Source organism: Heliconius melpomene, chromosome 11 (genome assembly GCF_056956725.1).
Source record: "Heliconius melpomene rosina isolate 202511_hmr_F chromosome 11, ASM5695672v1, whole genome shotgun sequence".
Taxonomy (NCBI): Eukaryota; Metazoa; Arthropoda; class Insecta; order Lepidoptera; family Nymphalidae; genus Heliconius; species Heliconius melpomene.
In genome coordinates this window covers 11,780,888-11,805,312 of record NC_140399.1, presented here as the reverse complement: position 1 = coordinate 11,805,312, position 24,425 = coordinate 11,780,888, and the positions used below count along the sequence as shown (strand labels likewise).

At 33.9% G+C, this 24,425-nt stretch overlaps 3 protein-coding genes across 4 annotated transcripts in view; 1 reads left to right on the top strand and 2 right to left on the bottom strand.

Moving 5' to 3' along the window:
* Positions 1-14: 14 nt before the first annotated feature.
* Positions 15-1,042, bottom strand: LOC146534938 (U11/U12 small nuclear ribonucleoprotein 35 kDa protein-like). The gene is made up of 3 exons (XM_085192519.1): positions 639-1,042; positions 413-543; positions 15-332 (listed from the first exon to the last, which is right to left on the bottom strand). The coding sequence occupies exons 1-3, from the start codon at positions 709-711 to the stop codon at positions 15-17; spliced, it is 522 nt and encodes a 173-aa protein (XP_085048645.1). The 5' UTR covers positions 712-1,042.
* A 130-nt stretch (positions 1,043-1,172) lies between these two features.
* On the bottom strand, positions 1,173-3,987 carry LOC146534937 (ubiquitin carboxyl-terminal hydrolase MINDY-3 homolog). The gene is made up of 2 exons (XM_085192516.1): positions 3,782-3,987; positions 1,173-3,649 (listed from the first exon to the last, which is right to left on the bottom strand). Exon 2 carries the CDS (start codon positions 3,627-3,629, stop codon positions 2,265-2,267), a length of 1,365 nt encoding a protein of 454 aa, XP_085048642.1. The 5' UTR covers positions 3,630-3,649; positions 3,782-3,987; the 3' UTR covers positions 1,173-2,264.
* A 2,041-nt stretch (positions 3,988-6,028) lies between these two features.
* Positions 6,029-24,425, top strand: part of crb (cell polarity complex component crumbs) — a 51,500-nt gene continuing 33,103 nt past the window's right edge. For both annotated transcript variants that reach the window (XM_085192505.1, XM_085192504.1), the window contains exons 1-2: positions 6,029-6,286; positions 22,300-22,467. In XM_085192505.1, coding sequence (XP_085048631.1) covers positions 6,235-6,286; positions 22,300-22,467 — 220 coding nt within the window. In that variant the 5' untranslated portion in view covers positions 6,029-6,234. The remainder of the gene's footprint in view (positions 6,287-22,299; positions 22,468-24,425) is intronic.

Genomic DNA, 24,425 nt, shown 5'->3' with positions numbered 1-24,425 from the left:
TTTTACTAGATTCTTTATTCTAGTATAATTGGTTTTATAAATGGCCTATCTCTACAGCCAAACCTCAATTGACCTGACTCCTTCTGTCCCCCGAAGCCCCCACCAAGCCTTCGGGGCTTCCATCCTTCTAGACGTCTTCCAGCCTCCCTCTCAACAATTATTTCACTACCGTCAATAAATTCTTGATGCATAGCTATCAGAGCATGGTCCATACTGGAAAAAGTTTCATATTCGACAAACGCATATTTCTTAGACTTGCCTGTAACTATATCTCTCACTAAACGGCAGTTTAATACTTTTCCATATTTTGAAAATTCTGTGTAAACTGTATCCTAGAAGGAATATGTTTGCAATTAAAATTAATATCTTCAAACTTATTTTCTTCGTTAAAATAAAAGAGGTGTATACCTACTTGTGTCGTTCTCGGATTGAGTCTACCAATAAATAAGGTATGATACGCGTCACCTTTCACTTTCTTATTTGGAAAGTATTTTGAAGATAACGCCCTTACGATAGCCCTATCATGTGGTTCAGTATCAGTGCCTAAAATATACAAAACATTTTACCTTTATTATAAGTTAAGATCATAAATTGAACGTATACGACGTATTTTGCTGTAGAATCTATTACTAACTCACCGTCTATCGACCCAACCTTAATAGGATCATACACATCTGTGGCATATTTTTCAAAATCATCGTCTCGTCTCATTTCTGTAACTTTTATTGTAAGAAAACCAAAAATAACAAATATTTATAGAAGTATTTCTGTTTATTTACTAATAAGGCTATCAAGTGTCAATGTCAAATGACTTGCGCTAGTTAGGGTGGTACATAAGCAAAGAAAAATATCGATGTTTTTAAGTAACTAGTTTCGAGTAGGCATTTCGCTGTATTGCTTTCTTACATTCATTTAAAAAAAAGTTATATAATTATTCTGTAACTGAGCATGCTTACATATTATATGCAAGTAATATAAATTAAATATATTTTATATGACTTCAATAAGACATTAATTTAGGAAATTGTTTATAATATAAAGTATCTATAAAATGAAATTATTAGCATTTTTTAATTCTTATAATTTTCATGTAATCAAAGTCTCAGAATGAAAATCCAATCAAAATGTAGTTAATCTTTAAATACTGAGAAGAGTAAGTGAAAATCAAAATATACAAATATATGTAATGGTTTATTGTTATTGCAATTTGCTCGACACAGGTATACCTGGCCACCACTGGCACAAACGCTGAGTATATGTAATATGTATTAATGCAAGCGACAAAATAACATAAAAACCAAATGTAATTAAGAAGCCGCAATGTTTCACTATCTACTATGATGACTGAATAAAAAATATTTTTCAATATAATCCTTGTCGATCACATGTGCACAGCTATTTTACATGAATCTGTAATTGTTTTTATTGAAAATACATTGAATTATAATACAATTTAAAATATACATAGGATGTTAGCATACAATATATTAAAAAAAAATACCATAGAAATGGTAAATATTTACACAAAACAATATTAGTTTGTACCTGCTGGATGATACTACTATTTAGTTTATTTTAATTATATTAATATTTTACTATTGTATTGAGTAACTAGTAAATAAATTTAAAAATATATATATAATGATTTGTGCAAAAAATTACTAAGTGCAGTTACAATGTGCTTATGATTCCTCCTAATGATATATAACTAATACATAACTGATATATTACTGATACATTATGTGTTTTAAATTTTTATTTCAGAGTATAATTTTTTATACTAAAAGGATTTCAGGATTAATTTAGTATAAAAAACTATGGTAGTATCTTAGTGTTAATTGCTTTACAATTATTATTATTTAGTGCACTCAGCCATTCGCACAACAATTAATGGAATTAAATAAAGAAATTCTTTTTTTACTAAATGCAATGCAAAAAAATTATTGTTATGAAATCTTTTCTGAATTAATACAAGGATGTATGTATATTTGCAGTTTACCCCTAGTGTGCATGTGCATTCACAAAATATAATTAAGATATTTTTGTGAGAGCTGTTGTTTGTCTAAGAAATTGTCAAATTTATGAAAAATAGCTGCCCATGATGATGTTTTTTTGTGGAGGCCATGAAATTATTAGGTATAATTTCTATATATAAATTAATACATAAAGTAATGGAATTTTTGTAACATATTTTACGATACATTTTAATGTTTAACTCTCCTCACTGTGTCACAGTATAAGTTCCAAGCACAGCCTGGACCTCCTTAGTTCAGAGAAGGTGACTGGCCTTCATCCCACACCACGTCAATACTAGGCCACTTGGTCTGTAAGCAAGTCAACATAGGGTCAGTGGTAGCAGCGCGCATGGGGCACTCCAGCAGCGCCGCACGGCCTGTTGCATATGTTACCCGACCTCCAGGGTTGCTGCGCGACAGCCCATTGTAATGATGCAGTGTGAATGTGTCAGGCGCACCTCGCTCACAACCAGGGAAGAACTCGTCCATGAAAGCACTCAATAATATTATTCCTAAGTTCTCAGAATCCAGCTTTCTCCTCATCAGTTCCACATATTCTGGCTCACTGACCAGATCAGCAGCACACAGGACATCCTGCAGTGCTGCTGATGGGATGAAATTGTTTCCTTCAGGGTCAAAAGATCTAAATATACGCTCTGCTGATTCTCCCACTGTTTCTGGTGCCGCCAGTCGCCTTTCAAACGAAAATAGAACTGTCAGATGTGTTTCTGATGCCAACACCCAAACAGGATGCTTAGGGTTTTTATAGAAGGATCCCACTGTGCAGTATTGCATGTGTTCCATGATAGTAAGGAATCCTATGTCATTTTGCCTCTCAATACCCCTCAAACGCAACCCACCAACCACCTGATCATGATCCCAAACATGTGCAACCGCTCTACCTGTGAGCATCAAGTTGATAAGTCCCTGAGAACCATATCCATATGTAGAATGTATGAGGGGGTCAGACAGTTCTGACAGCTCAGCTTCAACAGTACTCACTCCTTTGCTTAGAATGACACTATATAACAATAGCAGAACACCATACTTGTCCTTCAAAATGCGAATGTTCCTTGTGTAGAATGCTTCAACTTCTGACAATGTTTGAAATGAGTGTACTTCAATCCTTCTATGAAAGTGATTAATACCATCACAAGATTGTTCCTCTGCACTAACATTGAGGCTGGTGCTGGTCTCTGCCTCTGTATCATTCTTGCGATAAACAGCAACATTGTACTTAGAAGCTAGACACTGACTTAAAATAGTACACACAGCCCTAACAAGTAAGGAATTGCACTTTTCCGATGTCAAATCTTGAAGACTATGTCCAGGTGTCTCGGACAGGAGGATCTTGAGAAGGAATCCCTGCACTGGAGCGATGGCAGCACACGGCCCGCCTTCCTGCTGTATGAGTGCGCTGGGCTCATCAGAATTAAACTGGAAGCCTTGGGCCCATCGACGAAATACGTCCTCCTTCACGTGGTCGCCCCAAAGTAACCGTCTAGTGCTGCACAACTCGCGCTCCAACGACGCAGTGCCAGCGCTCATATTGTCTCTATTTTCTAAAGCTACGCTCGAACTACTCGTTTCGTTATCGTTCGAACCGTTCAGCATTGGCCCGTAAACTACGCCACCTACAATGACATTACAAGATAAATAAACATGGACACAAGTGGTCATACCGGCTTCCTATTAATAAAATTAGTTCAACCATATCTACTACTACAAAAGGAACATAACCACGTAGTTATCAGTTAAATACTTACTAAAAATGCGAAGGTCATAGTAACTCTCAACATTTGTTTACGATATATCTCTTTAAAAATATGTTATCATCATCCGAATCACATTTATTGGCATTATAAATCGCCCACAAATCTTTATTTAAAAACTTTTCGTGTAGAAAAAGAAAAGAAAAGCTTACGACATATAGGCTGCCATTTTTTAAGAAAAATAGCAACATTTGCTTTCATGTCATTCCGTTCCTGTTTACATTCACGCCTAAAATATTTATTGTTCTAGATATGTGTGTCTATTATTATTATTTATTTAATAATCGCGAATATTATACGAATATGGGAAAAAAAGAAACAAAATGTTATATTATTACATAACTTGATTGCCGATGTGATCTAGATAGAAAAGATCTAGAAAAGTGATAAATTTAAGTTTACTTCATTTTAATAATTATCAGTGATTTTATTAATTTCCACTATAATATTATAATAAAAAGATGAATTACTAATTAATTAATTAGTTGGTTGGCAACACACATCATTTTAATTCGTTTCAAAAAAATTGTTCTAATACCAGTTTTAAGGATTGGGCGTAATGGCTCCTTTAATTCGTCAGCTCCTAGCTGCTTCGTAAGTTGCTCGGTGATCGATGAACTAAAAACAAATGATCTACCTTTCATTACTGGCAGATCATTCACTTGCTTGAATGTAGCTCCTGTTGCATGTTGCGACAACAATAATAAATATATATTTAACTCAACTTTCTAAAAATAGGATACTATTTTTAGAAAGTTGAGTTAAATCAATATTCATAAAATACATCTCTTAATGTTGTGTTTAGGTAATGATTAATATACATTACTAGCGGCCCACGTCTCGGCAAAAGGAGTACAGGCCGCCCTCCAACCAGGTGGACCGACGACCTTAAGAAGACAGCGGGAAACCGCTGGATTCAAAGGGCGCAGGACCGAACGGAGTGGCGAGCATTGGGGGAGGCCTATGTCCAGCAGTGGACCTTAAAAGGCTGATGGATGGATGACTAGCGGCCCGCTCGCGGTTTCACCCGCGTAAACTATGTTATTATTAATTTCTGTCTCCATGACTACGTCCTAGTGACGTCTATGCAAAATTTGAGACTCCTAGCATTTGTAGTAACGAAGTTTCATACAAACTTTCGACCCCAAAAACAACCCCTTAAAAATCGAATATTGCAAATTCACGTCTTAGCGAGCATCTACGTCCTATAAGTAACTCCTATGCAAAATTTGAGATTCCTAGCACATGTAGCTTCTGAGATTTCGTGATGAGTGAGTGACCTTTCGATTTTATATATATAGATACACAATTGTTTCACATTTTTATTAAATTTTAAAAATAGTCAACTATGACTCTACTTTTGGTACATATTGATATAAAGAAATTTTACAATATTACATATTACTATGTATTTGGACTGGATCTTTACACGTTCAGCTGCTTCACAGATCGTAAGGAACTATGGAGCGGCCAATCAGCGTTTGCACCTAAACGTGGACGCTCCATAGTTTCTTTACGAACTATAGAGCGGCCACTCAGTGAACTAGTTCGTATAGTTCATCTGTGGGAGCGCTCTTTCGAATTAGTTCGTTCGCGAACTATACGAGACTCAGTGTTGCCAACCCTACTGTTTTAACAGTAGTTCTACTGTTTTTTAATACAAACGAAGGTATGAAACTTTCGTTTGTATTGTAAATTTTCACTTTTAGTCAAATTTCATAATTACCACAGTAACATAAAGAGTTTGCACGCGGTGAATCTCATACAAAATGCAGCAAAAACTATAATTGCTCGTATTTTTAGATTGGGTTGACTTTTCATTTTCTGAACTCAAAGAGACCGTAAATCTGGTTATTTGATATTATTTTCTGCTTAACATATCCGATACTCGATCTTGATATAGGCAGTCTAGAGAGACATAAAAACAGACGAACAACGAAATAATATAAGGTTTAATTTTTTTGTACGTAACTCTAAAAAATTTACTACGTGAACGTTGAAAGCCTCGAAAATGAAAATGGTGATAAAATTAATTATTTTAATAAAATTAATAACATTTTGGTTAGATATTTGTATTTTTTTACTTGATTTTCTTTATAAATATAAGAGTATTTGTATTATTTTTAATGAATTTCTCATCCATTTTTCGTATTTTACTGTTTTCTACTATTTTTTTAAGTTCCCTATGCTGTTTTTTGCCTTCCCGAGGTTGGCAACACACTGATACTCTCGTCGAGACTACTATACCAGTTTTATTCAAACAACCATGGGCGTTGGACGGTGATGTCCATTTTAAGTTTTTATTTTCGTGACATTCTTCAGTTATTTAGTTTATTTATAATCATTTATATATATTTATTTAAAGTGAAAAATGAGTTTATTATCTTTTAGTGGCAATTGAATTTTGATGATATAGTTACGTGTGTTCTGTTTATTATTTCAACATAATGAAGGTGGATCTGAGCGTTTGGAGGCGACGCGCAAAGCTTAATTTCACAGGTGAGATTTAAATTTGTATTTCAATTACGGATCTTCGATCTTAACTTCAAATAAAATATTAAAGTATAAAATAATTCACAAAAGTTAACAGCTTTCATTACAACAATTAGAACAATCGTGAAAGGTAAAACACTCACACCAGTGCAGAGAAATCAGTTACAATATGTTGTATAAAACTCGCATACAATTTATGTGTGTATAAATAAGATATATTCTTTATTGCACATAAAAACACATAGGAAATACAAAATTAAAAGTTTAGTTAGCAAAGGTGGGCTTATTTCTAAAAGAAATCTCTTCCAGCCAACCAATGGAAGTGGGTGACTGTCAAATAGCGGGAAGAGAGTACAGTGCAGTTATCAAAGGAGAAAAATCACTAAGAATTTAAATAAAAAATAATAATCACAAAAAAGAGTAAATACATATCCAAATACATAAATAGATACATATACACTAAATTTATAAATACAAACTATATATAATACATATATACTAAATCTATGTCAATATACTAATATACATATATAAATAAACATATATATATATATAAATACGTGAAGTGCGGCTGTCATGCTCAAGAAAAAAAAAAAAAAATAACTGTCTGAATAAAATTAGGTACTAGTTCATACTAGCAAATAAATGTTTTTTTAGCTGGGATTTGAAGGACAGTAAGGAAGGACTTCTTTGGATAGGGATGGGAAGTTGGTTCCAAAGTGATGTGGCGTACACAGTGAAAGACTTATGGAAGAATTTGGTACTGCTCATAGGTATCTCGAGCGTCGGAACGACGCACGACCGCCTAGAGCGTGTAGGACGGGGGAGAATATTAAAGCGGGAACGTAGGTAGTTAGGAAAATTTTGGTAATTGAGGATCTTAAAAAGTAAGGTAAGGATGTGCATATCACGGCGAAGACGGATTGGGAGCCAATTAAGTTGAGCACGAAATTGAGAGACGTGGTCATACTTACGCAGGCCAAACACAAAGCGTATGGCGAGATTTTGAAGTCGCTCTAATTTGTCAAGTAGCTCCTCATTCACATCCAAATAGCAAACGTCAGCGTAGTCGAGAATTGGAAGGAGAAGACATAGAAATAGAAGACAAGAATATCAAGTGGACTATAATTCTATTGTGATGCATAAAATACATATTCCGTTAAATTAAATAAAAATAAAGTTCCATGTAATATATTCTTTGAAAATACGCAGATAGCTTTCTTAATTTATCAGCTTTAAAACTTATTATAAAATATTGGAAAACATGTTTGTTATTTAATTTGCTGTTGGATCAGCCTTAAATAGATTTCAATAATATATTTATTGAGTTATAATAAATATATTATTGAAATATAAATGGTCTATAATTTCAATTTCATGTTAACTATTTAAACTGTATATATATTAAATTTTATAACTATGGATATTGTGGGACAGTGGGATAAAATCTACTGTTGAGCATTCAATTCTCTCTCAGAGTAATTAATTATATTTATTTCCCCACATTGTTAGTGAAGCCCAAATACTTGGTTGCAGAACCAAGGCAGGCAGCTGCCTATCCCACTAAGCAGAATACAGTTTAAAGCTAAAACAGTTAAAATTTAAATGAACTCAATAATATTATACTCCATTTAATTAGCCAACAAAAAAGTAGAGTATCATTAAAATAGTATAATAAATTGCAATATACATTTATAGATATTATTTAAAATAATTAAAAAAGTATTGTCGATCTGTATAGACAGTCACTAAATGTTGATATTTATTTTTATAATTGGTGGTTCCTCTTTTTTATTTAACTCCCTGCATATGCTACCCGTTCTAAGGGAATGTTTATTACAGCAACTTAGGGTAGGATTGTTTTGTTTTTTTTACACAGAGGTAGTACTAGCCATGGGGTAGTATCTAATGTACTTTCTATTATTAAATAATTTGAACCAGAATTGGGAAACAAAGGAAAAAAAAATAACATGGCAATCTATTTCATAAGGAAAAAATCTGACTTTGAGGCTATAATTGCAACAGATTTCTTCTTGTGTGAGGAATAAGTTATTTTCATTTTTGTTACTGGTAATCAAAGGCACAACACAGTACTAAATATTGTTACTCAACAAACAATGTTTGAAAATTTGGGCAAAAAGTGTGTAAAAAGCGCCTTAAGACTATAGACATGGGATACAGGTGAATTAAAAAAACCGAAACATAATCATAACAGAACATAATAATTTTATTTTTTAGGGTTCCATACTTTTTAAGGAACCCTAATGAGATCACTTTGTTGTCCATCTGACTGTCAACAGCCTTTATCTCAGGAGCGCATGAAGATATCGATTTGAAATTCTAACTGTATACTAAAATTAGATTTATTGACCCCAGATTTCCTGAAAAAAATCATATGTATACTTTTGTTTAAAAAAACATGGATGTTTATATCGCATTATACACATATTTCAATAATATAATTGGGAATAAAAATTTATAGGGTACTTTGGTTGACATACAATTATGAAATTGGGTAGCTAGTATCTACAGGTAGTACTAGTCCAGGAAAAAATCAGAAAACTATAGATTTGTGGTTAAATCCTAATAATAATAGCCTTAAAAGGGAGGCAAAATTTAGTATTAAAGCTGCTAGTTCAAATGAGGGATACCTCATCTGATAAGATGAAAGGCTCTGGCTAAGTTAAACTTGAATTTCAGAAAAAGCTCGAGACCTCCAATCTTTTATGGAACCTGACTCACTCTTGTCTGGTTATTTGGGATTACGTAAACCCACCCAGTATGGGGCAAAATAAAAAAATCCATTTAAGCACCCCTTGGCTTGTAAGCTCAAATTTTTATGTTTTCAGAAAAAATAAATATTTCTTAAGTGTAGGATAGCACTTTAGAAATGTTAAAAAAAGCTATTACATGGTGACAGTTGTAAGTAACACACATGTGAATGCGAGGAAAAGTGAAATTCTCTGTTTAGTAATTAGGAGGTCAGCGTCACAAGTGCCCTATTGTCACATTGTGTACGTACCTGTTGAAATGTTACTCCGTCTCCGTCTCCGGTAAAGAGGTCTCGGTATCGGTGCGTCATTGGAAAGCATTTTGTATTTATTTTTTTTAAGGAGTTTTTGATGTTAGAAGCTAAATTGTTATAACTGACTGAAGGCCATGATCGTCGGTTCGTATTTTAGTTTGGGGAATATTTATATTTCATTAGGTGCAAGTTGAATTTATATTTCATTCAGGTCCTTGACCTGGTTAAACAAAACTCTGATAAAAAAAAGATGAAAAATAAAAGAAAAGATGATGTTTGCTTTCCGAGAAAACTATATAATATAAAACTCTTTCAAAGTAAGGGACACTAAGAGAAGGTTTTTTGAAATTTCTACGGTTACTAGAAAAACAGTATTTTCTATTTTGCGAACACGCAAACAAAGTCGCGGGCGACGACGAGTGTACAGAGCTAACATACATTTGTTTGCAATATAAATAATACACGAAAAAGCTTTCTTATAGCTTACAAGTACAAATATGAAAATAAATTTAAAGTAAGTTCATTTAACTATAAATTTTGTAAATGTACTCTAAAAACCTAAGTTCGCAGAATTGTAAACCTATTATTAAGTAATGTCTTAATTATAAATGACCGTGCGCTTTCGAAGTCCACGGTCATTAGTCGTACAGATTACATTTTTATGTGAGAAAAACCCAAGAAAATATTTTTTTATCGTCACTTTAGCAGGTAAAAATGAAAGAATCTACAGCAATTTAGTACAAAAAACAAGGTTTAACGATTGCGTGCATGTTCCTTATATACTATGAGCTATGACTAATATTTGACTTGAAAAGTTATATAATTAATGTATAGAGGGTTAAATTATAATTTATAATACTATATTTTAAGGACCAGCTAGTCCAGCACTCGGATGTGCTTTTGTTGTTTGGTTTTTCCATATTTAGAGAAAGGGTCGTTTTTCTTTGCTTTACTTCGCTAAATTGCAGTACATGCATGGAGAGAAGAAGTCAAATGTGTCATGATGTCACTGAAGTATTTAATTTACTCGTTCAGAAAGAGCCTTAAATGTTAAATTATTGATTTGGGTAAGGATTTTTAATAGTATTTGTAAAATAACTGTAATGATTGCATATTACAAAACATACCCAAATCGAATCGAATATCGAAAACGAATCCAAAATCATTAATCGAATAAATGAATCGTTCCGCGTAATTACAATAAGTGACACGTATCACTCAAGAACAACACTACACACTAGATACCTTCCAATCAGGGCTTCCGCCTTCAAGCAACTGTGCCCGTTTGACACAATTCCAATGCTTTTACTTTTAAAAAAAATACGTAAAAGTTTGAGAAACAGAATTTTTTGGTTTACATCTTGTCTTTTGCGATAATAAATCGAGTTATAGAGATAATATTACTAAAATTATAAACCTGAAGATCATGTATAGTTGAAGGCGATCAGGAACTACTGAGTTGAATTGAGAATTTCTTTTTGTGTAAGATACTTCATTTGTCGAAGAAAGCTTTACTTAGGCTATGAAAATAAGTAAAATCTATATAAATTATAGTTTAATGTTTAACAATTGTTTACCATATATTTTTAAGCACATAGCAGGCAGAGGGAGTCTGGGAGCCTAGTGTTAAAACACTGCCGTTCCCCAGTTTTCGGCTAATTCTGGAGAAAATAATTTCTTTTACTCATTTCCCGTTACGTGGGTAACACATGCACCACAAACAATGGCAGTCATGGCAGGTGTTTTAAATGTTGAATTCACTAGTATAGTAGTTGAATAAGGGTAAAGTGAGTGGGCAGGTGGCAGGTGGGTGCACCCGCCCGCGCCCGGTGCGCTGGTGTGTGACCGGTGACGCACGACGCCTCGACCTTCCTCCGTAAACAGCCTTTTACCACATTTCTAAGTTTTCTACACTGACCTTTGACTTTCAGCTGTAATCTTATATTGATAGTATTAATATACAAATACATATGCACAGATTGTAAGTCTTCGTGCTTCAACTTGATTCAGTTTGTGTTGCTTAACTATCGATAGTTTTAATCTAAAAAAGGCTATGAGATCGATACTACGATCGATATTTCGATCGATAGATAGATACTAATCGATAGTTTAGAAGAATACATTACAATCGGGAGGTGCAATACTATCGATACCTTTCTGACAGGGAGATACGATACTATCAATAATATCTATAGTATTGCATTTGTCCGATAGTATTGTATCCTTTTGAACTAACTATTAAATCGATACTATCGATAGTCCACTATCGCTCGGCAACACTAGATTCAGTCATGTGATTCATTTGGAGCAGTGATGGCGTGTAATTTGGTTATTTTGACAGTTCATTAACTACCTTCTTATCTTCGAAACGTTAGATTATGCATTGTCCTCGAATTTATTAATTTAGCATTTTAATCGAATGAAACCAAATAAAACATAGCTTTTAGTGCTACAAAGACGTAACTACATCAAAAAACATGTTCAATATGAAAATATGTATGCGGCCAGACTTATTATGGGTATTCTGCAATATGTTATTTTAAAAAGAGCAAAAACATAATTGTTTTACCAAATTAACGAGGGTCCATGATATACAACTGAGGGTAAAAATAATTTAAAGTGTTATTCCACACTTAGGAAAGAATAACTAAAGCTTATCGTTCGGCCGTCGCGTCGTATCGGTCCGGTAATGACACGCCTCGTTACTCCACAATGGATCTGGTTTCAGCGGCCGATACTGTGCGTAATACATTTCTACATCATTATTAGTATATTATATCCATTTTATATAATGCCATTGTCTTATTTCGCTAGGGGAATAGAATGTCTTGGATAATTTATTAATTAGTTGCGTCGGGATAGGCAGAGGAAACATAGTGTTAGGACACTCCGAGACACTGGTGTGTTGAGCTCAATATGTGCTCGGTAACTTTCGTTTTGTAACTGTATTCACGTCCCGCTCTGGTCAGATAAACCCAATCGAATTGATTTTTTTTTAAATTTTCATTGTAATACTTGACCTAATAAAAAAAATGAATAAAAAAATCGTGTACTTTTATTTTATTATAAAATGAAAATATTAAAAATAATTATTTTGATTAAGCGATAAACATAAAATGTTTATTGCTTTTTCTATCGATTGACCTGGCATTGGTGGCGTAGATAATCTAGATTACGATCATTTTTTACACCTAAAACTGCAATGGGTTCTAGAAATTACTAAAAAACAATATGAATTGCCAGAAACTAGAACAGGTAGGTACCCTTGTTGAGTGCAGTTTTACATGGTTTTGTCGTTATTGCTTTTAAAAAGGTTAAGATAAGATATTTATCTGATTTCTCTCAAAGTTTTTACATTTTAAAGTTTAACACGTGAGGACTTCGCCTCATACTTGAGACGATGTGTTAAGAACAGAAATATTGATAAAACTTTTTATCCAAACGATATTTTCTACCTGTTTTGGGCACCTCAAAAAAATATTATGCAATTGAGGCATTTGGGGAACAGTAGGACCTGCTTGAGGGAACGAGTTATTTTCATATACTGCTTTGAATATCTGCTATACGGTGAAAAGAGTGAAGCTGCTTTGTTTGTATATTTATAAAAAAAATATAAAAAATACAAGGGGTCTTGTTTCTTTTTTTTTCAAGTATAAGAAGATCAGAGAAGATGCATGTATAGATGGGTTAGTTGCATGACACTTCAATATAAGCAACGTTTACTAACATGATATGCTTAGCAAACTAAAACAATAACGTTGGGTAATTGTATATCCTTACGTCACCAATTATATCGTATTCCTGTGATTTATGTATGGGACATTGTGCGTGTCGTCTTCCAATTGCATACATATTTGGAATAAGACTTAGGTTAGAAGTTAGTTTTTTTTTAGTTTCTTGCTGTGTGCGGGATTGACACATAAATAAGTATAGGATTTTCGCTTCGCTCCGCTCCCAATATTGAACTATTAAATAGGAATTATAGGGTAGATGGCGGAAACTAACGGCTTGTTTTTTTAACCAAATAAGCGAAACTAATTAAGTAAGCTACTATATGCGCGCAAGTAAAATTTGCTGACAGCGTATTGACTGTTGAATCAGTCGAGTTGTTCTAAAATATAACTAAAATAACGGTACGGTGCCTGACTAGATTTTCTCTATATATGATTTACACTAATTATGCGTAGATATAAACAGTACCGGTGCACGGCGGTGAGATGATATCTGTAGCGACCCGGCGCGTTAATTAACCAGTTTCTAACGTCGCGGTGTGTTCACACGCGTTGCGTTTTTTTTTTTTCTGCACCCAATCATATTTTTTACAGTTATTATTCATACTCACAGTTGTGGCGCTTTTTTTAAAGTGAAATAAATCGTTTTTTGTATTACAACGATAAAAAATGGTCCATGAGTTTGGTGATAATAGCTCTGTAAGAGCATATTTTATTATACTTATGAGATTTTTTTTACTAAATTAATTGAGGTATATTTTAAATTAGCTGAAGACAAATTTCAATTTTGGAACCCGCGCCTCTTGTTTACTGTCCATGCGCAACTAATACATACGCATCAAGCTATGTCAAATTTAGTTTTAATTAACTATCCTTGTGATTTTTACTCGCACACTCGAGTAAGTGAAATATTTATTTACGTTTATATTTTCGTTTCTTCGGTCTGGTGTCAAGACAAAGTGCGGCGTTGAGTTCTGCCACTCCACAGACAATGCCTACAGAATTCGGTAAGAGTGGGGAACGGAGTGTCTTAACACTAGGTTCCCTATGTGTCATTTTTTAGCTTTTTTAACCTCATAGCTAAGTATCTTTTAATAAAACGTGTGCATAAATAAATTAAAAAAAATACGTAAAAGTGTGAGAAACTGATTTTTTTTGTTTACATTTTGTCTCATGCCATAATGAATCGAGTATAGAGTATTTGAACGCGCGGAAATTGTGTTTCGGGGATTGTGAAGCCTGCGGTGACGCGGCACCGTTCACCACCGTTATTCTTATATTGTATGTTCATCTCGAGCTTTCGCTTCAGTAACTGCTTCTGAAACTATTTCTTTGGAACCATACCATAACATAATAAAAATATTTTGTCTGTACATTTAATGTTTTTGACTGAAATGGATAGAGGGACACTTAAAAAGAATTATAGAAAGCAAAAATATATATTTTAAATTTCTTGTCTGTATGTATGATCACGCTAATCTTCGAAAGTACTGAACCGATTTACTTAAAACTTTCACCAATTGCTTTGTTTTAACTCAACTTAACATCTAAAGGTTGTTTCATCAAAATCGGTTCATTAAAAAAAAGTTATCGTCATTTAAATGAACTCAAGGCATGAGTTTGCCTGCAAATATAAAGCAATCCATATCTATACTTATACTTATAATAAATCTGTATTTGTTTGTGATAAATCTATATTATTAACCGACTTTTAAAACAAGGAGGAGGTTCTCAATTAAATATTTCGATTTGATATCCGATTCATTTAATTATTATGAATTCGATATTCGATTATTTGATTTGATTTAGGCATGTTTTGCAATATGCAATCATTACAGTTATTTTACAAAGAATTATTATAAATCCTTACAAATCAATAACATTACATTTAAGGTTGTTTCTGAACGAGTAAAATAAATTAGTCATTGACATCAACACATACGTCAATATATATTACATTTATTACAGCCAATACTGTTTATTAAATGAATAATCATGTAGTTCAAGCGGGCGAAGCCGCTGGCAGGCCGCTAGTAAACAATAAAAACATAGATAAAAATAAACTTGAAATTTTAACAGATTGATTCTAATTTAATTCAATGTAACCAATACATGTATTTTCATTTACAAGGTCTTTGCGATATTTCTTTATCTAGTTTTTATCTTTATTTAGTAGGCAGGGTTCTCCTTACCTACTCTCTTACGCACGACAGTAGCAGTAATTTAGCACCCTACTCAACGTGTTATGTCTCGAAAATTGGGCGGTATGTGGGGAAAGGAATGTTTTAACACCAGGTTCCCAGATTTCCTCTGCCTACTCTGCTACGTGGGTGATACAGTGTGAACCGAAAAAATACCTGAAAAAAAACGAATAATATTTACTTCAATTGAAAACATAACTTCGACTTGGAAATAACGACCGCGCAGCAGGCAGGCCGAGCTCGCCTCGTCTGCTCGCAGCAATTTATTCTATACAACCGTAAAGGCTGTCTCGTTTTATTATTATTGTCCCTGTACAATTCCGGTACGGCGCGGCGTTTACCGCTAACTACGTTTTATTTACTTAGGTTGCTTAGAAAAAATCTTTTATAATACTGAAAGATAGCTCTTTATAATATCTTTCCTATTTAAAATACTTTTCAATGTTATTCTAATTCTATTGTTCGTAGATTTGAGCGTATTTTAGTCTTTAGTTTTTCTCTAGAAATGAAGTATTCAACACAAAAATATTATTTCCATTGAAATTAGTAGTTCCTGAGTTTGGGCTTGACACAAAAGAAAAATCGAAACAGATGTACTTACTAAGCCATTAAATATAATTTGTGGAAATGGATGAATGAACGGTTTCTTGAGTCATTATCTCACCTGGTTGTTCAGGTTTTTGGGACGGTGGAGCGTGAGTCAGCCGCGTGACGTCACGTGCCCGCTATGCGCACGCGCACCTCGTACCAACACAAACTTACAAGTATCGTATAACTTATGTATTATAGGTTATGGAATCCCGTAACTTTAGCTGTGCATATCTAATGTTCTGTTATTCTGTTTATTTACTTTTTATTATGTAGTGTAAACGTTTCGATATAGATATTGGAGTCTAGGTTAAGTGAGAAAGAAATCTTTCTTTAAATAACAGTAGCTTTAAGAATTATTCCTAACAGACTTACCTAGGAACCTCCTGTCAAGACACTCCGTTCCCAACTTCGCGGTGGCGGCACTCAACGCCGCGCATGGCCGCGTTGTTAAAGTAACAAAATGAAAATATTAAATTTTTCATCGACCCGAATGGAAATCGAATCCACAACCGTCACGCCACGATGGCTTACGATTTCATATGAGAAAAGCACTTCCTTTTACTTTATCAAAGAATTTTACACCTAGATGTATTGTAATATAATATGTACATGACATTTAATATATTAGAAAAAAGCGTATAAGCGTACGTAATATGACATACAGCCTTGGCCTCTTCCCACATGCAAAAAACGAACAATAATAAACTTCACATTTACAAATTACACAATCTACGAAACGCTTTGAACAAACTTACATACAAATATTGTATAGGAAATATAGTTAACTGGTTTTTATTTACACATTCGCGCGGGTTCTTTATTTTTTTGTCACGTCTACGCTGTATTCTGCTCACATAGCAGAGGGAATATAGAAAGGTAGTGTTAAAACAATTTTTGTGTAGCACAATTCATACATGACACTTTCTAAGTAATCGAAGTAATTCTGGCGGGAAATGCAGGAGTCTACATCGACACGATCGAAACTTCTCAATCTGGAAATGAATGGCATCATTTCAGCACAAATCTCATTTGGTCAATAGAGATAAGTGCGTACAAACTTCAATCAAAGGAACTGTTCAGCTTTGTGATATTAGTTGAAGAAATAAAAGGTTATTTTATTTATTTTGATAAGAATAAACTAAAGGTTTGACAGACACATATATACATGAACAGTTTCCACCACGGCTCCAAGTTAGTTAGTCATAATGGAAACTGGCCTTCATCACTTGGAGATAAGAGCGAGAGGCGTCTTCATTGTTGTTCCCAACAATGGGCGATTACCTGTACCGCAAGTGGTCGTTGCCGTTGTGAGGCTGGTAAATTGAGCCACGGTTCACGTTATTAACCTTTATTTGGGATTTAGCAATTGAAGTAAGTAACTCAAAACATAAAAAGAAACAAAAATTTGGACCAGTTGGCCAGTTTTTTAGCTTCATGCTATATTCGCAAATAGCAGAGTGTTAAAACTATCCATGTATTGAATGAACTATTGAATGGCAAATAAATTTGGATTTAATAAAAAAACATGTTAAGTTGTTAAGGGTTACTGTCAAAAGAAAACTACCAGTGCTTTTGGAGATACAATTTTGAATTAAAAAGTTGTGACTTTATTTGGCGAGTGGAAGAGATGTGTGATGTCAGTCATCCCTTCCACTCGATTTCAAGTTTAGTTAGTGCCGGGTATGGTTGTGGGTTCGATTTCCACTTGTAGAAATGTAATATTTAATATTTTTATTTCCTCACTCTGGTAACGACGCAATGAACGACGGAGTGCTTTTACACAGGTTCCCTGGCTAGAAATTTTTTTATCATTTTTATTTACTGAACGACAATACAACCTTAGCGTTAATTAAAGTTTTTATGTATTATGAAGTATTTATACGAGTAAAAATAACACATTTTGTTTTAAAAGGTAAAACGGATCGAAAACTATTCGACCTAAACCAGCCTGTTCAAGTTAATTCTAAAAGCAATTCTAATTTATTTGCAGTGACTAAACTAAAACAGAATATACTATACAACTTAAATATAGTAATAAAATCCTTAGAAAATGTTCTTAGAACTGTTATTGTTATATTACAAAGCAGTATTTAAGACTATAACATAAAAGGAAACACATAAAAGGGCAAATAATATGCTGCTGTACTTATCGATTTTCCCTATAAATATTTTAACGTGTTTTAAAATGTTATTAATAAATTAAGGAAGTAAAATCTTTGGGTATAGGAAATTTGTAAAAATCTATACAGAAATGCTAACAACAAATAAGTTACTAAAAAACCTATAAAATTTCTAGTCAATTGATCAGAACTAAATAAGTTGTAGAAAGCCTATAAGCTAAATAAGTTTCGATATTGTTTGATAAGGACGGTAGTTGATTGGCTTGGAGTGTTGGTGATAAGAAACGTGGGTGTGGCCCGCTACGTTCAATAGTTTTATACCTTTAAGAAAGATTTTGGTAATAAACTATACAAATCCAATATTTAATTGTAATTGAGAAGAAAGTAATTAATATTATGTTCCATTCTGTGAATTTGTAATATTCGACTTCTAAGGGGTTGTTTTTGGGGTTGAAAGTTTGTATGAAACTTCGTTACTACAAATGCTAGGAGTCTCAAATATTGCATGGACATAACTTATAGGACGTAGGTACTCATGGAGACAGAAATTAATAATAACATAGTTCACGCAGGCGAAGCCGCGGGCGGGCCTCTAGTTACTAAATAAATTTGACAGACTCATCTTTAATTTTCTTTGTTACAACATAAAAAATATTTATTTGCGTTTACTCGCATACCTCGTGATTTTTGACCTCAAATTACAATGGCTTATACCTCCAATTTGAAATGAATCATGCTATGAGAAAATGTAGTCAGTTGTCAGTATAACATAATAAGATAGTATATCGTAATACCAATACCGGCTCGAGGAAAAGGAAGTGGGCAAGATGGCGGAACGTGACTTGTGTGTTTGTACGTGTTTGGAGACTACTAAACCAGTGTGTAGGTGGAATTTTAATGTGAAAAATTATATTATATGTAACTATAACGATTATATATTTAGGGGCAATTGCAACAAATGGCTTCTTTTCCCGCATAGTGTACACGGAGGGAAAGGAGAATTAAGTCACCTGGCTCCCAACATTCGCGATATTGCTTGTTTAGTAACGGAACTCAACCCTCATGTGAAAATTAATTAAATACAATAATTTTCCTGAGTGAGAATCGAATCTACAACTGCACGATATATTTCAAAAAGCTATATTTTATGTTAATTAGTATAAACAATTCTATTTTGCGTAAGTAAATATTATTTCTCTGCTTTTAAACCTTGCACACAATGATTAAAAAACACGGATGGTATAAAACTTTGGCAGCCACCGAGGTAGGCGGTAGTCGTTATGCTAGGTAACTTGCTACTAGTTGACTAAATTGAGTCACCAAATATTTACAAACACGGAATGTATAAAGAGTAAAGACACTTAAATATTTACATTAAGTAGGTAGGTACTGGCAACTCCAGTAGTACCGGTGAGTCAAATGTTGTATTAAAATTTTAACCTGTAACTATTTAAATAGTTGTCCATATTTTTTGAGATATTGGTTATAGAGAGGCAAACATTATTAATACGTATTTCCAAGGAGTTCCAGGTGGTGATCGATTGTAGAATGAGCAATTTGTCTAACTATCCTTCTGAAATATTGTTTAAGTGGGGGTTTGTTTTTCTTATTGACCATACAAGATAATAGTTTTGAAAAATCCAAAAAAGTGCATAAAATAAAGATTAAAGTTTATATCGCAGCTTAAAATTGTACAAACTTTAAATTTACATTTTATTTAGTGAAAATCTCGGGGTCTGTCTGGGGAACGGAGTGTTTTAGTACTAAATTCCCTCTGCCTACCCTGCTGCACCAACACAACAGTATTTACCATATCATACAGTAGTTTATAGAAGCGACGCTAACTCAACATCGCATTAATATACATATAGGATTATGAAACGATTTAGTAGTAAATTCGTTTAGTAATTTTCATTCCTAAGGCAATAACAGAAAGAACATTCACTTCGCCAACCCGTTTGCCGCTTCTACGATTGCATTGCAATACACGGTTAGTTTATACAAATATATTGTTTATTGCTACTATGATAGAGGTGATATTTGATTATTTACTGAAGTTAGTTGTAGTACATACAAATGTATGTTGCATTTAGGAAGTCATATTTGTTTTTTAAGTGGTAAGTTTTAATAGTAGTTTACTAGGAAAAAGTCTTCTGAGGTCATTTTTATATCTGAAAATTGTAGAGAAATAATAAGAACAAAATTAGGCAAATATTTTTCAAAATTTTAACCTAAGTATTTTCCTAATCGCTTCGGAGCACGCTGAAAAGACAACTTATTCTACTACTTCATTAAAATAATATTTGTTTTCTCTTTTATTTTTCTGTGTAGCTAAACATCTCATCTAATATGGAAAACCAATATTTGGAACATTCATATTACTAAATTTATTAATATTGTAAATACGTTGTATTTCATATGTTTTACATAATGTAAAAGATTGTGAAAAGTGACACGAGAGCTATTGGAAAACACCACTTTCATAGCAACAATGCTATCTCCGCATCACACTGTAGTTCCCACCTCGCGCTGTTCACGGGTTTCGCCAGTTTTCCCATTTTGCACTTTTCACTACATAAAGCTCATTTTGAACACGAGACTGTCGGAATCGAATGCGTGGCCAATCGATTATAATTCGATTAGTTGAAGCTGTCATATTCGAGTAGGTACGTACCGAGAGTCAAGAAACAAGAAACTTTGGCAACGTTGCTTACGATTGATCAAGCGGCTTAATTTATATTTTTTATCTTGTGTGTGTTTATTGCGGCGTTAAACTCCGGCTAGGTTCGACGACTGACACATGACACGTTTAATGAAAACAAATCCATATAATGGGATTACGCTCACGTTTGTGACAGTCACCCGGTACAGCGTCTCGCTGTTTACGTAAAGTTGTTTGTGTCGGCTGTTTTAAACTTATTTTTATACAGATTATTTTTCTTGTTTTTTTTTAACAAAAACTATAAATGTGATTCTCCATTCGGATCGATATTTGAAATATTAAATAAAATAGTTATGTTTTCGTAAATAGTTCGGTACCTCTTGAACAAAATATACTTAAGTATTATAAAACTACTAGCGGATGCGCGCAGCTTCGCTTGCGTATTTAAGGGTGAATTCTAATAACCCATGAAACATGTATTCAATGAAATATTTTTAAGAGTCTAAATTTCAAATTTTATAAAAATCGGTGGCGATTTAAAGATTTTTTCATACAAACTTTCAACCCCTTATTTACACCCTTAGGGGGTGAATTCTTGAAAACCATGAAACATATGTTCAATTAAATATTTTTAAGAGTCTAAATATCAAATTTTATAAAAATCGATGGCGATTTAAGAATTTTCCCATACAAACTTTCAACCCCGTATTTGCACCCTTAGGGGGTGAATTCTAGAAAACCACGAAACATGTGTTTAATTATATACGTTTAAGAGTCTAAATTTCAAATTTTGTAAAATTTGGTGACGATTTAAAAAAAACCTATACAAACTTTCAACCCCTTATTTGCACCCTTAGGGGGAGAATTTTAGAAAACGATGAAACACGTGTTCAATTAAATACTTTTAAAAATCTAAATTTCAAATTTTATAAAAATCGGTGTCGATTTAAATTTTTTTCCATACAAACTTTGAACCCCTATTTCACCCCTTTAGGGTTAAAATTTTTCAAAATCCCTTCTTAGTGGATGTCCAGATTACGAAAGTAAACTTTTGTCCAAATTTAACGTTTCTACGCACAGCGGTTACGGCTGTGCGTGCGTCTTACCTCAGTCAGTGAGGACAAGTCCTTTTATATATATAGATTACTAGCGGCCCGCTCGCGGTTGCACCCGCGTGAACTATATTATTATTAATTTCTGTCTCCATGGCTACGTCCTAGTGACGTCTATGCAAAATTTGAGACTCCTAGCATTTAGTAACGAATGACAAAGACAAATGTCATTAGTAACGAAGTTTCATACAAACTTTCAACCCCAAAAACAACCCCTTAGAAGTCGAATATTACAAATTCCCGTCTTAGCGAGCACCTACGTCCTATAAGTAACTCCTATACAAAATTTCAGATTCCTAGAATATGTAGTTTCTGAGATTTCGTGATGAGTGAGTGACCTTTCGATTTTATATATATAGATATAACCAAAATACACATTTTAACACATTAATTATGCAAAAACTTTAAAAAAATATTGTAAATTATTGTATTAGCTATTATATGATTCGTGTAGGTAATTGTTATTAATTACACTATAATATTTATGAACAAGATTTTAATTATTGAATGAATGGTACTTTCAAAAGACATTTTTTTTTTTAATCTATAAGTATTCTAAACGTTTTTTTTGTTACAGTTTGCCTCACACTAGTAGTGGCAGCGACATCATCAGGCGTCCTCGCGGCCGGCCCGCTCGGCCCGTCGGAGCGCCCCGAGGCGTACTTCAATGGGTCCTCCTTTATCCGCCTCGCCAAGCCCTTCTCACTCAAACAGCTCGTCGGGCTGAGCTTTAGGACTTGTGTCGGTGAGTATTGATAACGTAGAATTTAAAAAATAATTCAATCCGCTTCACGCTGCATCCCGCACATAGCAGGGTAGGCAGAGGGAACCTAGTATTACACTCCGTTCCCCACTTTCCGCTAAGTTCTGAAGGCATTGCGTGTTGAGTGGCGGACGCTGCGTTTTGCCTTGACACCAGAGCGAAGAACGAAGCTCATACTCAAATATTACAACATCACAAACAAACCTGTCATAATGCTAACTTCCTTTATTGAAGTGACATGAGATACGCGTGGAACATGGGCATGGTTAACTTGGAAAAGCTCTAATTGCTTAGAAGTTGTGATTTGTGAATTGAGATCCTAGTCGGAGAGTTCACTTGGTGTCGAAACATGTAAGGGTTCTTATTTTTACCGTTAACGACCTTCGATGAACGTTAACGAACATTAAAAGCGCAAAGTGCTTATTATTAACATGGTATCTATACAGATAGAGTAATATAACAAAGCAGAAGGTTTGTTTGTTTGTTTGTTTGTTTGTTTGAATGCGCTATCTCAAAAAATTACTTAGCTAATAAAACACAAGTCTAACATGTTCAACGTACGAGTACGTCCAGTTTTGGTTATTTAGGTTATTCCAACTGGTTAAGTCTTTAGGCATTACATTAATTGCACTGAGTTTATTTATAATTGCGATACGCCAGCGGCACAGGTGTTTGACTGTAAACGCGATTGGTTGTGGGTTCGATTTATATCTTCGCTCTGGTGTCGAGGCGAAGCGCGGTGTTGAGCCTCAATTGAAACGTAGTGTCTTAACACTAGATACCCAGGTTTTCAAATTGCGGCGTTAAACTCTGCTAATCATTACTTACGTGTCTTGAATAAGAGCGAAACTACGAAAGTAAATTCTTATAAATAACTAGCGGCCCGCTCGCGATTTCACCCGCGTGAACTATGTTATTATTAATTTCTGTCTCCATGGCTACGTCCTAGTGACGTCTATGTAAAATTTGACACTCCTAGCATTTGTAGTAACGAAGTTTCATACAAACTTTCGACCCCAAAAACAACCCCCGAATATTGCAAATTCCCGTCTTAGCGAGCACCTACGTCCTATAAGTAACTCCTATGCAAAATTTGAGATTCCTAGCACTTGTAGTTTCTGAGATTTCGTGATGAGTGAGTGACCTTTCGATTTTATATATATAGATTGTATTTTAATTTTCATGCTTCTATTCTCACTAGCCATAAGTGAGGGATCGATAAGTCCCACAGTTAATAATCAATCCTAATCCAAAAATTGCTACCATAGATTGAAATAGACAGAGATGGAGGTAGGCATGCAGGTTAGTGATTGGATAGACATGTCGGACAGTACGAGATAGACGTTAACTGGAGATGGGAGATACATTATTAACATTGGGCGTAAGTGACTTAGTTTTACTTTTATGATGGGATTTTTTTATTGTAAAATGCTATTACCTATGTAAAGTTAATTATTTTTTTAATAATTTATATATATCTAGTATATATCTAGTACCTTGATACCGTTTTGTATATAATATTTTTAACCATTAAAAATATGTTATATAAATAAATAATTCGTGAAAAAAAAAAAATATATACATAATATTACACCTAGTCCAGACGATGAAAGCTTAGTTTAACAGTAGGTACATACTGTAGCCGTATAAAACAGGAAAGTGGTAACCGAAGCTACATTTGCATCGCTAGGAAAACCCAGATAGACTTTCGTTTCTGGGAAGATGCCTATCATATAACTCTGTCTAGTTTATCTTAGGCTTACTATATAATGTAAAACACGCTATTCACGCTGTATCCCTCATTTAGCAGGATAGGTAGACGGAACTTAGTTAAGACACACCGTTGCGCTTTGTCTTGTTGCCAGAGCGAGTAAATAATTTAATTTCACGTGTGGGAATCGAACCGACATCCGTTGCGTTTTCAGTCACTGCGCGCCAAT

What these genes read in the sequence shown, in the direction of transcription:
- LOC146534938 (XM_085192519.1), bottom strand. Translation starts at nt 711, where the DNA reads ATGAGACGAGACGATGATTTTGAAAAATATGCCACAGATGTGTATGAT. An exon ending in TAAGGTTGGGTCGATAGACG is followed by an intron (nt 544 to 638) that starts GTGAGTTAGTAA and finishes TGTATATTTTAG; the next exon opens with GCACTGATACTGAACCACAT. An exon ending in TCAATCCGAGAACGACACAA is followed by an intron (nt 333 to 412) that starts GTAGGTATACAC and finishes TATTCCTTCTAG; the next exon opens with GATACAGTTTACACAGAATT.
- LOC146534937 (XM_085192516.1), bottom strand. Translation starts at nt 3,629, where the DNA reads ATGCTGAACGGTTCGAACGATAACGAAACGAGTAGTTCGAGCGTAGCT.